The 14,365-nt window shown below is 40.8% G+C and overlaps 1 protein-coding gene across 2 annotated transcripts in view; it reads right to left on the minus strand.

The window, feature by feature from the left end:
- Positions 1-276: 276 nt before the first annotated feature.
- Positions 277-14,365, minus strand: part of CLMN (calmin) — a 558,733-nt gene continuing 544,644 nt past the window's right edge. For both annotated transcript variants that reach the window (XM_078660111.1, XM_078660112.1), the window contains exons 11-13: positions 11,371-11,431; positions 9,226-9,290; positions 277-609 (exon numbers count right to left, since the gene is read on the minus strand). In XM_078660111.1, coding sequence (XP_078516237.1) covers positions 429-609; positions 9,226-9,290; positions 11,371-11,431 — 307 coding nt within the window. In that variant the 3' untranslated portion in view covers positions 277-428. The remainder of the gene's footprint in view (positions 610-9,225; positions 9,291-11,370; positions 11,432-14,365) is intronic.

Genomic DNA, 14,365 nt, shown 5'->3' on the forward strand with positions numbered 1-14,365 from the left:
TCATTTTAAGCCTGTCTAGACATTTGCTTGACTATGGTACTCATAAAATTACCTTAATCCCAAATATCTCTTACAAGACATAGATACTGGACGAGCCACTAAAATATATCCTTTAGGAGCAAACAAGGTCAACAATAAGGAATGCCATCAATGTTATATTGGTGGAAATATGTAAATGTAGCAAGGCAAGTGGAGCACACATTAGAATCGTGTAGGTATTTAAAAATACATGTTTTTGCAATATTTTAAAAAACTTCAAGGCACAAATGTACATAATCCTGTTATGCCTCTCCTGTTGCCATTTCTTCCAGTTTGAAAAGCTGAAACTGCTTTGCAACTCCAAACGCTGGGTAAGGGAAACGTATCATGCATTAGCTTGAAGTACATTTTCTTGTGCTTATTTGGACACAGTGGTCACATCAAAGTCTTTATTGATCAGGTGAAAAAAAAGTAACTTTTTCAATATCCAGTTCCGGAAGAATCATTATGCTGTAGACCACCATCCAGAGGAAGATAAAAAAGTACAGAAAATCTATGGTCTGGTGCCTTCTGAGGGGGTAGTTGTACCTTGAAGTGGCACTTACTGTTATCAAACCCTCTTGTAACAACCTGCAAAACAGAAGGAAATATAGACATGAACATCAGCTTCACTTGCTACACACAGCATGAAACATTCAAGTCGACAGATGTTGTGGACCATCACACTTTCAATGCCTTGAAACAGGATATTATTGAAATGATCTGCAATAGCTGAGAGAGCAATTCTTTATTAGAAAATGTATATTTTGTAATAGACTGCAATTAAATGTAATCATGAGGTTGTTACATGCATGTCTAGGGAAAAGAAGGAAACACTTTGCGCACTAAAAGGTATTTAAGAAACGCTGCAGCATGTGCTTAGAAATCCATGGGGCTGTATTACAATAAGTGACCTGGGGGCGCAACGGGCATTTGCAACCGCTTTGCACACCCCCAGGGCACTTTGGTATTATAGAAGGAGGTGTAGACGCTTGTGCATCCCCTTCACTAATACCGATAGCGCTGGCGCACTTAAGGCGCAAGCGTTACCTTCAGAGGGTGTTCCCTCATTTGCATAGGGGTATGCCGAATGTAAATGAGGAAATTCCTTTGACACTGCGCCCATGCCATATCACAGACGCAGGTGCAGAGGCGAAGAAGCCCTCAGGAGGCGCACTGAGAGTGCGTCATTTAAAAGGTAGCGCACTGTCAGTGCGCCTCCTGAGAGCAGCCCTTTGCAGGGGGTAAAGGGGTCCCATGGACCCCCCAGACATCCTCTTGCAGGCGGGCGCAGTCACTGACTGGACCTGCCTACAAGGGGATCTGTATTCCCCTGTAAAAGTGCAGGCGGGTGCTGCCTGTACTGTGAAAACACAGAGCAGTTGCTCCATGTTTTCACATGAATGCGCTGCCTTGGGGGCAGCGTGAGTTTGCGGCTGCCCTGGGGCAGCACCTCCATCCTAGTAGGGCACATTTCATTTTTGCACCTGGCGCACCTAATAAAAGGTGCGCCTGGCACAAATAATGACAATGCATAATACGGCCCCAGGATGGCACTGAGCCCTCACTAGATTTCTGCTCGGCCTCCAGCTAAAACGCCAGGTCAGGAAAGAGAGATTAAAGTCTTATTTTGACAGAGAGCTACCAAGATTACCAAACTATGTAGATGTACCAGGTGGAAATGATTCTCTCTGCTAAAACTCCTTGCTCCCCCTGGACAGCCTAGTCTAGCAGTGAAAACTAAGTTGGTTGCTGCCACCCAGCTGCCATGGGATGCACCCTGCCAATCACAAATGCATGACAAGAGAAGGGTTACCATGGAGGAAATCTGCCACGCCAAATTTGGCAGGCTGAGAGATCATCTACTTCCACTTAATTGGGTAGCAATTCTAACACATAGTTTAGAAGTCGTGAGAGAATGAGGATGGAGGTGGTGATACCAGTTCCATAAGTTAAGCAGGGTAACTCCCACAGAACCTCTAAATTGCTTTGTAGCAGCAAACCCGATGAAGCTGTCTTGATAGAGGCCTACAATATTTACAACCAGTAAAGATGCATACCAATTAAGTCAATAAATGTAATAAATCAACAATTAAAATGTATGCACACATCTTTTGTTACTCCCATTTAGTCCTCTTTAGAGCCTATTCCTCCCTCCTTTCCATAATGAGACCCACAAACCGAAGCGTGAGTGGTATTGTGCAAATTAACCCATGTGAAAAAATTTCAGTCGTTTGTGGACTGTTGCAGCAGGGATGGAAACTGTGAAAAGGATGGGTCTCATTGGTCCCTAATTATCATATTCTGTTCACCGCATATTTTAAATAAAAAATGCAGACCTCGTTCACATGATCATCTTCACCTGACGTGCAAAAGAGAATTTTTTGCCACTTTTTTTTTTTACAGCACTCAATATTACTTGATAGACATTTCAAGGAATCCTTGGACCTTCATCCAGGGACTTTCCTAATACACACAGCATTAACAGATGTACTAACGTATATTGTACAAGATGTGATATTTTAACAAATTCCAAAAAACATGTAGGCTCACAATGTCCAGTGTATAGCGATCTTACATCTTCTCTGATATTCCATGCTCAAAAGTAACCTAATATATTAAAAATAAATATTCACAATAATAGTGCTTAATTTGAGCAGGCGCTTTGCGGTGATCAGCACCGGCACTTAATTGGTTTCCGGTGCTCGGCACCCCTAATTATCAACACGGTACTTACGACAGTCTACCACGTGGTGGCGCTGCTCATCTAATTTAGAGATGAGCTGAACAGCGGTTGTTTAGGAATACAATATACATTCAAATTGCTCATACCTGCCTCCCCAGCCATTCCTTTAGCTTTGGGAACCTGGAATAATCTGAGCTGTCACATTTACATGCAGAGAGATGGTTAGTAGTTGTTTTGGCAGCGATGATAAGGGGGATGGGTGGTGCAAGATGCAGTGGCTTCCTGGTCAGAGCCCTGGCACTTAATATTTTACAAATTAAGCACTGTAAACGTTGAGCGAAAATAGTACCAACTATTGTCTGGCAGTTCACTCTGAAAATAGTTCCAATAAAAACGTACAGGTAGCAGCAATGAGGCAAATGGCTGTACGCATGTAAATCGCCATTTGAACCAAACAATCAACTTTTAAATAGACTGATTAGATTATATCACACTACCAAACGAGCTGTTTTCAAACAATTCAAATCATATTTCTTTTTTCCAGTGATACCAATCATTATACCGTAACACACGTATAAGTTATTTGGAAGTATATATATGAGCCATACACATGCAAGTTGATTTTCTAATTGGGCCAGCCGTGTTTCTTTGACAGTTTACAGAGCCCATGGTTAACTATGTATTTGCAGAGAGATGGGAACGTTTTACGGATTCTGTTATAGTCTTTAATTGAAGCCTACAATCAACAAGTTGACGTTCAGCTAAAATAGGTTCAGCCGATGGGAGACAGTGTTTTTGTGAAAGAAAGCAATTTAAAACTATCAGGTGACATACATTTTGCCTAGTTCTAGGACCACTGTCAGGTGACATACATTTTGCCTAGTTCTAGGACCATGTCAATTCTGAGCGATAAAAGCAGCAATATATTTGTTCTAAACAAACTGCTTGCCTCTAAAATGCTCTGTAAATAGGAACATCACTACTCAACAAACCTCTAGTACCTACCAAAGGAGTTACCCCTGGACTGGGTTGTAACAAGATGACTCGGGGGGGGGGGGGTGCAGGGTTTAAAGGACTGGGATAATACTACTCAGTGTATTTGATACCACTGCTAAGTTTTCAATCCATTCCAATCTCTTCCTTTTCCTAATGAGAAAGTATTATCAGTGAATTACAATAAAGACAGAATTAAGGTACTGACTAAAGCCACTGTCCTGAGCACATTATGTTAGGTTATGTGTTTTTGTGTAACAAAGTGTTCACAATTTCCTTGTTTTTTTAAGTAGACTTCTTTTTGCGACTGACAACTTCCTGTAAGAAGTGGTACAAATGGTGCTTCCCTGACACATTGATGCAGCATATTTGGCCTCCTCTCTTATCATTTATCTTCCTCCGTTGGACCATCCGAATGACGGGTGAGGAGAGTTAGAATTTCATCAATCAATATCAGTTAACAGTGTCACCCATTTGGCTACACAGTAAAGACCAGGAATTGGTAACTATAGTTGAGAAGGTTTATTACAAATTAACAATCAAGTTCATGAATCTTAGTACTATGCTATAGAGATACAGAATAACAACAGAAAATCCCAATCTCTGGAATAAATTGAGGTGGACCAATATAAGGAAACTCAGAAGTTCAGTGAGAGCAATACAAAAGAGAAATACAAGGATATGATGTAAGAAGAGTCTCAGGGTTTCCCGTCCATACATTAGTAAATTTAATTCTTCTCAGTCAGAATCCAAGCTAAGAGCAAGGTTCTTACAATCCTAAAGAATCTACAAAATCAGGGAAATTCAATAAAGGAAATATGAACAAGGCAAGGAAAAATGAAGTAGGAATGTGTCAGCATTTCAGGTGATAAGTGTTAGCCTAAGCCACACTCAGGAAATAATCAAAAGGAAGCATAGAGATCTAAACTTCTCAGAGTCCAAAGGAAAGTATGATAAAGGGTCAGGACAAGTTCTGAAAGTGGTCTGAGGTGATTTTGAAAAGGGATCTGATCTTAGACAGTGTGAAAACTAAGTTATAATGCACAAGAGTCTCTTGGGCAACACCTCTCTGTACGCATCATCAGGAATTCATTATCCTCTTCTGTTCTCACGTTGCAGACTGAAACATTTGCAAAGTATCCCACACTGGATATGGGTACAACATTGTCTTCACACACACAGACTAGGTTGCAACATTGCTGAATAGGCCTTCCAGTTAAAGCTATGGCTCTCCATATTCCTTTTGTCAAAGTTCTTCTTCTCAGGCTCTCTCCTTCTACCACTAGTACAGTAATGTGTGTAAAGGGTGTGGCCTAACGGCTATAGTGGTCGACCTCGGAGCTGGGAAATTGGGTTTAGGTTTTGGCAGGGAGGCTCAACATCCTATTATTCTAGGCAAATCACTTAATCTCCCTGTGCCAAACAAAATGAATGTGTCCGCCTGGAACGCAACCAGTGGTTCTATAAAGTGCTCTGATACCTTCGGGTATCCCGAAAAAACATACAAAGAAAAGAAAGGTATCTATTCTCAAACTAACACTGCATGTGAATACCTGCAAGAAATGTCATGTTAGCAGAAATTGGAAAACAATATTTTATGCAGCTCAGCAAGCAGGCCTACTAAGGACAACTTAAAGTATTAACTCAATGATGCACATTTAATTTGTGTGTGCACATTTAAACACCAACAAATATAAGTCTAGTTACTTTAGATTCATATTATAAGTGGCATACAGGAAAATCTTAAATGTATACATGTAAGTATGTCTAGGAACTACATTTTAATGCAATATGTGATACATTTATGAGCACATTACATGAACCTAATTAGTTTTTAACAAATGATATTTCATAATATGAGGATAGTTTTGTTTCTCTTGAAGCGTCGGCATAGTAAATATCATGTAAGGTTAATTCACTTTATAGTGAGTACATGTCAACGAAGTAAGGATGGTTTATTTAGCAAGGCTTCAAGTAATATCTCTGTTGGTACGGTTAAAGCACACAATAAGAGTACATTCACTAATCCTACAGTAAATGCACTTTAGAAATAATGTCAAGTGCAACACTTATTTTAATATTGTTAGACCACACATGGGCTAAGTGCACATTCAAATATGTATGTTATGAAATTGAAACACAAGGAGATGATGGATGGAGCGCTGAAACTTTTCAGACACTCACTCCCAGTCACAGATCTGCGTTGAATCCATCATCGTTCTTTAGCTCACTTCGCCACCTCATTTCAGACCCAGCTATATGTAAATCAGTCGTCTTGACCCTGTGCCTCATGGGAACAGTCCAGCTCAAACTACCAAGCCAGGTCTTCCCTGAACCGGAAACAAGCATCATGGGACCAGTTTCAGGGTAACACCCCTCATCCGCCAGGCTAGCTTGAATCCAGTGGCAAAGTGAGCAAGGAACCCATGTCTGGAGATACCCTGCCAACTTAAGGCCAAAAAAGCAAACACAAGGAGATGATGGACGGTGCTCTGAAACTTTTCAGACACTCACCCCCAGTCACAGATCTGCATTGAATCCATCATTGTTCTTTAGTTCACTTCGCCACCTCAGTTCAAACCCAGCTATATGCAAATCAAGCTTGACCCTGTGCCTCATGGGAACAGCGCAGCCTAAACTGCCAAGCCAGGTATTCCCTGAACCGGAAATAAGCATCCTGGGACCGGTTTTGGGGTAATACCCCATATCAGCCTGGCCAGCTTGAATCCAGTGGCAAAGTGAGCAAGGGACCAACATCTGGGTATACCCTACCATCTTAGGGCCAACAAACAAACACAAGGAGATGATGGACGGAGCGTTGAAACTTTTCAGACACTCACCCCCAGTCACAGATCTGGGTTGAATCCGTCATCGTTCTTTAGCTCACTTCGCCACCTCAGTTCAGACCCAGCTATATGCAAATCAGTCTTGTCCCTGTGCCTCATGAAATTGTGACATATTTGTGATGTGTAAAGCATGGGTACATTTTCACTGTCCCAGGCATGTGGGTTACATAGGTTTTATGGTGAAAGTTTTCTCTGTGGCGGCGATTGATGCAGTGTTCCAGATCTTGCAACCTTCCAATCCAACAGTGAGTGGTAACTGTTCTATGGCTACTCCCGCTAGGTTGCTCTGCATGGCAGTTTGGGTCTGTTGCCATATGGTGAGCTATGCTTCCAAAACCAAGGGGTCTTTTGATTCCCGTTTGTCGAGTCTGGGGTCAGATATGGAGAAAAAAGTTGGAATTGTTGCATCCTCTTGTCACAAAAGGATTCTTGGTTGAAGCGAATGTGATTCTTGTCCACATGAAGCACACAGCATCAGAGGGAAGTTAGCTGCATGAATTTGAACGAAAGTGGAGCGCCAGTACCTGGATATCAATGGTCAATGCCCTGGAACCATGAGTGGAAGACTGGAATGCTGTCTGCAAAGAGACTACTGCTTCCAGCAGGCAGCAGGGAAAGAAAAAAAACAACCTGACCAGCGCTATATAAAACTCTTAAAATAAATAAATAAACGTTTCTGGGAAATAGGAATTCAGAAATGAAAACGGAGAAGCAAGAACAAATGGTGACGGTGTTGTCCATGGGCACAGAAATCTGGTAAATAACTTAATCAGTAAATACATATCTTTCATGAAAAAATAGTCATCAATTCCAGGACTCCCGCCTGAGTACTTGTACACTCAACACTTCAAAAAAATGTATTGATTGGAAATTGTTGACTTCAGTGTGAGATATATACAAAGTGAGGTATGTAAGGCATAGCACATTACAATTGTTATCCATATTTGATTTTTTTTCTATTTATATAGCGAATATTATAATGCTGCCCAGAATATAAAATATATTGCGCGTTTACAAACTGAAAATTGTAAATAGAATTTTCTCGGCATACTCACAAAAACGTTGTCAGTTTATGCTTACTTAAATGTTCTAATATTATAGAAACAATGTATTTGTGTGCGACACATGATAATTGTTTTGATGACTCGGTCGTCTACCATCTCTTAAGGCAAAATTACACCAATAGCTCAGCATTGGCTCAGCTCTGTATGTGAATTTTCTAACTTGCCCACATCTATGGAAATATGCCTTTTGCAGGAGAGAAAATAAGGACTGCAGGAACATAATAAGGCGTAGCACTTGAAACTGATGATAAAAGATGAGGATCTTTCATTCCATACCAGGGAAGAAGTATACGCAGACCTCTGACCAGCCTCTGTTTATTCCAAAATTGGCACAAATTCTCACTAGTTTAGTGTTCTACCCCATACCACGGGCGTAACGAAAAGTGAGGGGGCCTCCCTGCACGGTACTTAGGGGGGCCCCTCCGGGCTCAATCAGGAGCTCTCCCGGCCAGAGTTCAGTGCCGAGGGGACCCCTTGGAGCTAGGGCCCCCCCCCCGCACCGCGTGGGCTGCGGGGGCCTGTGTTACGCCCCTGCCCCATACACTGCCATTCATTAATTTCTTATAACCATGGAAAACTCAAGTCAATAGTCTTTAAAACACTTTTAAAGATATAATAGGAACAATAAAGCCTGCAGGTGCTTTTGTGCATTGTATTTAAATATTTTATAACGTACATGCGCCCTTACTCATACAGAAGTTCTGTGCATGTAGGGTAAGTCTGCTACGATGCATGGAGGTTTGGAACCAGCCCTTTTATAAGGGAAAAGGTGGTTGCCAGGTTAGCGCTTGCATTTTCACTGGCACTCTATGACCATTTGGAATCGGGGGAGAGGTCTACTAGGAACAGCTAGCTGCCCATCAGGTTCCTCAGTCATGTAGGCAATCATCATTAGTATGGGCCGCGCACCTGATCTTTACTTACTTTTAAAACTTTGAAAGGTGTGAAATAATATTTTTACAAACGCATTATTGCTGAAGATGAGGTGCCCTTGGCGGAGGCATGTACATAGGGGCCCTGTGTGTTCACACAATTGACTAGCACCATAGGGAAGTTAATAACAGCTCATTTCGGGTATAGGTATGCATGTAGTCATTACGATGCCCTTTTTGAATCACAGATGTTCTGACTTGGTCGGACTTCATCTGCATTCAGCTCCTATTTGCACTGGTGCACAAAGCTAGGTGTTTCACATTTGCAGAAGTAAATACTCAAAGATGCCCAACCCCAAATGCAGGTTGTGCATTCCTACAAGTTGAGTTTGCACAAACTGCATACTTGTACTTCCTCAAATGCTTTTTGAACGGCCCTTTAAATTTACTATGACATCAGAAGTAAGTGGTGTTGATAACTTTGTGAACATAAGAAGCACAGATTAACTGTTAGGTTTAATAATTCAGGGCTGGAGCATAATCAATGGACCGTGTCTTCTTCTTTTGCATGATACAGCCAGTAACCTTTGCGTTCACTTTGGTAGGATTCTCAACTCGAAAAAAAGCTAAAAATGGGATGCAACATAGGCCTATGTCTGCAATGACCTGGTGCACATCTAAAATATATTTTCCTCCTAAACCGGTTACCTCTGAAAGCAGTTAACAGTGCAGGTATGGCCACTCACCTCACTTGAGTGTTGACTCCTTCTACTAATTCACTCTTCTCATGTTTCAACCAATGAACTGTATCCTGCAATTCAAAAGAATTAGCTTGTATATGTATAAATCAGCAATTGTAGGCTTAAGTAATAACGCAACTAGACCCAAGTGATGAACCCATACTGCAGAGGGAGGGAAAAACACAAGCAAAGGAAGGAAACCCAGAGACGCGAACAAATGAATGGCAAAAAAATGGGGAGACAATGAAGTTAACTAATGGTAAGCAATGGAAAGGCTTTAGGGATACTGTAAGTTAACAATATGTCTTGCAACAGGCTAGGCAAGACCTAAAAATCAGGCAAGACGCTGTCTTGACTCTTCTTTTTTCCTTTATATCTAGAGGATCGTTTAGAGGCATATTCTACAAGTTGTGAACTATTTCAAATCAAATGTACAACTCAGAAAGCAAGCCAACATTAAATATTCATTGTTTCTTTATATTTCCCATAGGATATCTGAGTTGCTCTGCATTATATCGCAATGTAATAGAGTTAGAAAACTGGGCGCCCATAATATTCCAGTTGAGGGCTAGGAGTGTTATGCAAAGCTTTCTCTCCATAAAATGTAGGAAGGGGAAAGACCCAGATTCCATACTGCTGCCAGAGTATGCCATCCGTATGGTTCCAATATGGCCTGCAAACCACTGGAGAATTTATCAATTTTTGACATGCAGAAAAACAAAGATGAGACCGAACAAGAAAATGTCTCATTATTAAACCATGAAGTTAATGTAATATCTGTGGGCATGTTATATGTTAGCTTGGTGGTCAAGGAATATGTTATTCAAGTTAAAGACACTACCTATGATTGACTGTGTGGGAGGAAGAGAAGAGATGACAGGGGAAAAGTCTGTCTTTTCCATAAAATAGTAATAGGTGACTATCGGAGACTATCAACCCTCAATGTATAGCATACTCTAATTCTTCCCATTTTACCAAATATCAAATAGGCACAGTTTGGCTGTTTCGAAAATACTTTATGAATTTTTTATGATGATATGAATTCTCAAGTATACAAAAAAAGTGATGTAGTGAGTGCTTGAATTAATCACAGCAACTGGCAATTACTCAGGCCGAATCCCAATCCATCATTTGTTTGTACACCATGTCACCTCAGTTTGGACCCAGCTGTATGCAAACCAGTCTTGACCCTGCTCCAATTGGAACAGTCCAGCATGGCCAAGCCAGGTCCTCCTTAAACCAGAATACAAGCATCCCAGGACGGTTTGACCCTCGTTATGGGCTCCTCATCTGGGTACAGCTTGGTTCCAGTGAAACAGTGTGCATGGGATCCACATCTGGCATACCAGTTCCACTAAGGGTGACACACTAAAGCATACAAAAATGTTATGGATAGAATGCTTCAATTAATCTCAGCCATTGTTAATTACTCAGGCTGCATCCAAATCCAGCTCACCCTACCACTTAAATCAAGCTATACCTGGCTATTAAGCCCATAATAAGGGTGAAACCGGTTCTGGGTTGTTTGTATTCCCGTTCAGGGAAAACCTGGCCTGGCAGTTTGGGCTTGTCTGTTCCTATTGGAGTAGGGTCAAGGGTGATTTCCACATGGCTGGGTCCAAACTGTGGTGGCATGGTGGGTGAACAATGATGGAGTGGAATGCGGCCCTGGGCAATTGCCAGTGGCTTGGATTAATTCAAGCATTCCTTCCATCACCTTGTTGAATTTTCTGCCCTAAGTGCCACGGGTATGGCCAGACATGGGTTCTGTGCTCACTGTGCCACTAGAGTCAAGCTATACCTGGATGATAAGGCCATAATAGGGGCAAACATGTCACAAGTTGCTTGTTTATCGGTTCAGAGAGGACCTGGCCTGGCAGTTGGGGCTGCACTGTTCCAACTGGAGCAGGATCAAGGTTGATTTGCCTATGGCTGGGTCCAAACTGAGATGGCATAGTGGGCAAAACAAAATGAATTTGGATGCAGCCCAAGCAATTGCCAGTAGCTTAGATTAATTCAAGCATTCCATCTATCGCCTTAATGTTGTTGCTGATGTGAATTCTCAAGCGCCGAGATGCCTACGGGTAGTCGCGTGCTATATAGGTGCGTAATTATCATTTATCAAGCATCTATAAACATCCCAGTGCTTACCTTTCCATCTGCTATATGGTCATGGCGTCGGTAATGAATGCTGGTGTCACTCTGACTTGTCCTGAAAAGTAGACCAAAATATCTTCAGTTCACATATCCAAATATAACAGTGTAAGCATAAATTTTTTTAAATCGGCAAATAATTGGAACCATTACTTCTCCCCCCAGAGACAAAAAGGTAAACCAACATGGAACCTCCTATGAGAGTATGCCAAAAGAGGAGAACTGTAGGTGGAGCTCTCCATGCATAGTTTTGTGAATTGCATTTAATAGCAAGGATGTAGAACTACTTTACATACTCCAAAATGCAGTTTGTGAAATCAGGCCTATGAACCAGTCTCTGACCTTTTTTTTACGTAAGCTATTGCATGCTGGTACTTCGTTCTTGGGCTCGAATCTCCAGCTAGTATATTCAGTGGAACTGAACCACCATCACAAAACACTGGATGCATGTGTTAATTAAAATCTAAAGACAGACTGACAACAGTGCTTTTAAGATGGGCTGTTCCTTATTTACCTACATATGCACCAGAAAAGCGTTGAGTATTTAACCTCAACACAGTTGAAAATGTTAACTTAGGCATAATCTGTTTTTGGTAATATGAGTGATAGATTGATTAAGTTTTGTGTAATATGCACACTCCTTAGCCATGGATAATATTGCACAAGTATTTAGGAAATTGACAACCAAGAAAAAAGATGACCCTAGATCTAACGAAGGACATAGTGCATGACTAATGCAAGGTAATTTTAGACAGTACCTTAAAATCTTGTAGTTCTGCTTGCTTTTATTTATTCATTCCCCACTAAGTAACCATTGGAAAGTTTGTTATCAGACTTTGACAGTCCAGGTGCCCTCTACTCTTGTGGACAACAAATTGAGTTTCTCAAATGGAGAAGGATAGCTAAATTTTCTGAAGAAAGATGTATCATTTTCAGTGATGTCTAGCAGAAATTATACAGCCACTATCATTAAATTTGGAGTGCTGTCTGACTAAAACCATCTTGATTTGGAAAAATGTAAATATTGTTTCTATGCAAATTCAGAAACAACACAGTTACGTTTGATCACCCAGTGGACATATTTGATGTTTTTCAAGTATGACAATTAAGATTAATTTGTATTCAGAAGCATATCTGTCCTGCGCACAACATACAGGACACAGAGTGTGGAATTAACAACAAAATATTAATATAAGGATTATGTAATGACCATCATCCGTTTATGTAGTTCGCCACTCTTCCTCATGACTGACCTTACATTTTGAGAGCACCAAGTAGTGTGACAAAGAAAAGTAGAACTGATGTAATGAATATTACATTTATTTAATCAAAGCTTTAGCACTCAATCTCTCTTTTTTCTTGTGCCAGTCGTTGGTTCGCTCTTTATGCAGGGACTGTGATGAGGAAGAGTAGTACTCAATATAAGGAAGATTACTGGTAAAAATCAGAGCGTTCATGGTCAGCACAAAGAGAGGCACATCCTAATAGAGCAAGGGGCGACCAGGACCAAAGTTACAAATCCTTCTTCCATTATTGACGTTGCAATTTTTACATTAGTCAATCTCCCATCAACATCCCCATTGCCTTGATCAATCTCAAGCACAGCCCTGAGGTTTAACAATAAGAAGTTAGAAGAGAATTTGATGGAGCCGGAAATCAGAAGAAAACCTGTTCATATTTCCTCATCTCCCTTTCAGTATCACTATCACTATAGCTACACTGAACATCTATAAATGTACTGTAGGATACTCAGGAGGTTTAGGCCACATACAACCCTGAGAAACTAGAAGGTTTCAAGAAAGGGGCAAGTGCAATGGAAAATGTTATTTCTTTTTTTACAGGCAAAAGCTGTACCTGACCCAAAAACGAATATTTATTGCCTTACAGGAGTTTGATAGAAGTCTCCTTTGATGGGCCCACTTTGTGAATCAGAGCCAATGGTGACACAGATTTGTTTCTAGCGCTGGTGTAGGATGGGCCTTTATTTCACTTCACTGGCGTTAGTGCACTGATATAATTGGATTTAGGAAAAGCATTTGAAAACTTTGTTTATGCCATCTAAGTTATTTAATCAGGTTGTATTTCTTTCTGTATTTCTTTCCATGTATACTTTGAGCTGTGCAGGTGTTTATGAGGAGCTTTGATTGAAAGCTCGGAAGTGCCTGTCAGTGGGTTGGCCTCTCTGTAGAGCACAGAAAACAATGGTCATGTATTCCAGTTGTAATTGCAATTTTGTGAAAATGTGTGTGAACAGGGTTGCACAGATGGCAAAATATTTACAGGACAAAAGCAAAAGTAAATAAATTGCTTAAATATGAGCGAGTGCAGGATATGTTTGGAAGTGGTGAAGAGAGGCAGATGCAAGGAAGTGCATTTGGGGAAGATTGAAAAGAGGGTGCTGAAGAGGAAAGAGAGGTGTCTGAAGATGTGCAGATAGACAAGCTGTGCAGAGAAAAAGGACATGTATATCTAACATAAAGCACACACAACTGAAAGCCAAAACTCCTTTCACAGGACTCAATAATATTGAAATTACAGAACTGACATTTTTTTTAAGGTTAATTATTTATAACAAATCCTTGTTGTTACTCATTTATGTTAAACAGCTAACAACCATTGACATAGCCAATCTGTTTTAGGTGTAGGTCAGTTGTTGTGTTGTATATCTGGATACAATTACATTTCAGAGAGAATCCAAAATACCAATCGGGTAAGCCTACTATGGAAATCACTGATTTTTTTTTTATGTGCTCCCTTTTAGAGCGTCAACACACTTTTCATCCTGCTTAAAGACCTGCCTTCACATATTTCTATATGACTGATTGCAATCAGCAGCTGTGGGTCCTTGCCGAAGCCTGGTTAGAGCATTTTCTTCCAAAGTTGATGCTGCATGCAGTGCAAGACACTGGGCAAGCACACACTTTAAAAGCCTGAAGTTGTTGGTTTGTACAATTTGCAATTTACAGTAACTGTTGAACATATGAATGAAGTA

This window comes from Lissotriton helveticus, chromosome 9, assembly GCF_964261635.1.
Source record: "Lissotriton helveticus chromosome 9, aLisHel1.1, whole genome shotgun sequence".
Lineage (NCBI taxonomy): Eukaryota > Metazoa > Chordata > Amphibia > Caudata > Salamandridae > Lissotriton > Lissotriton helveticus.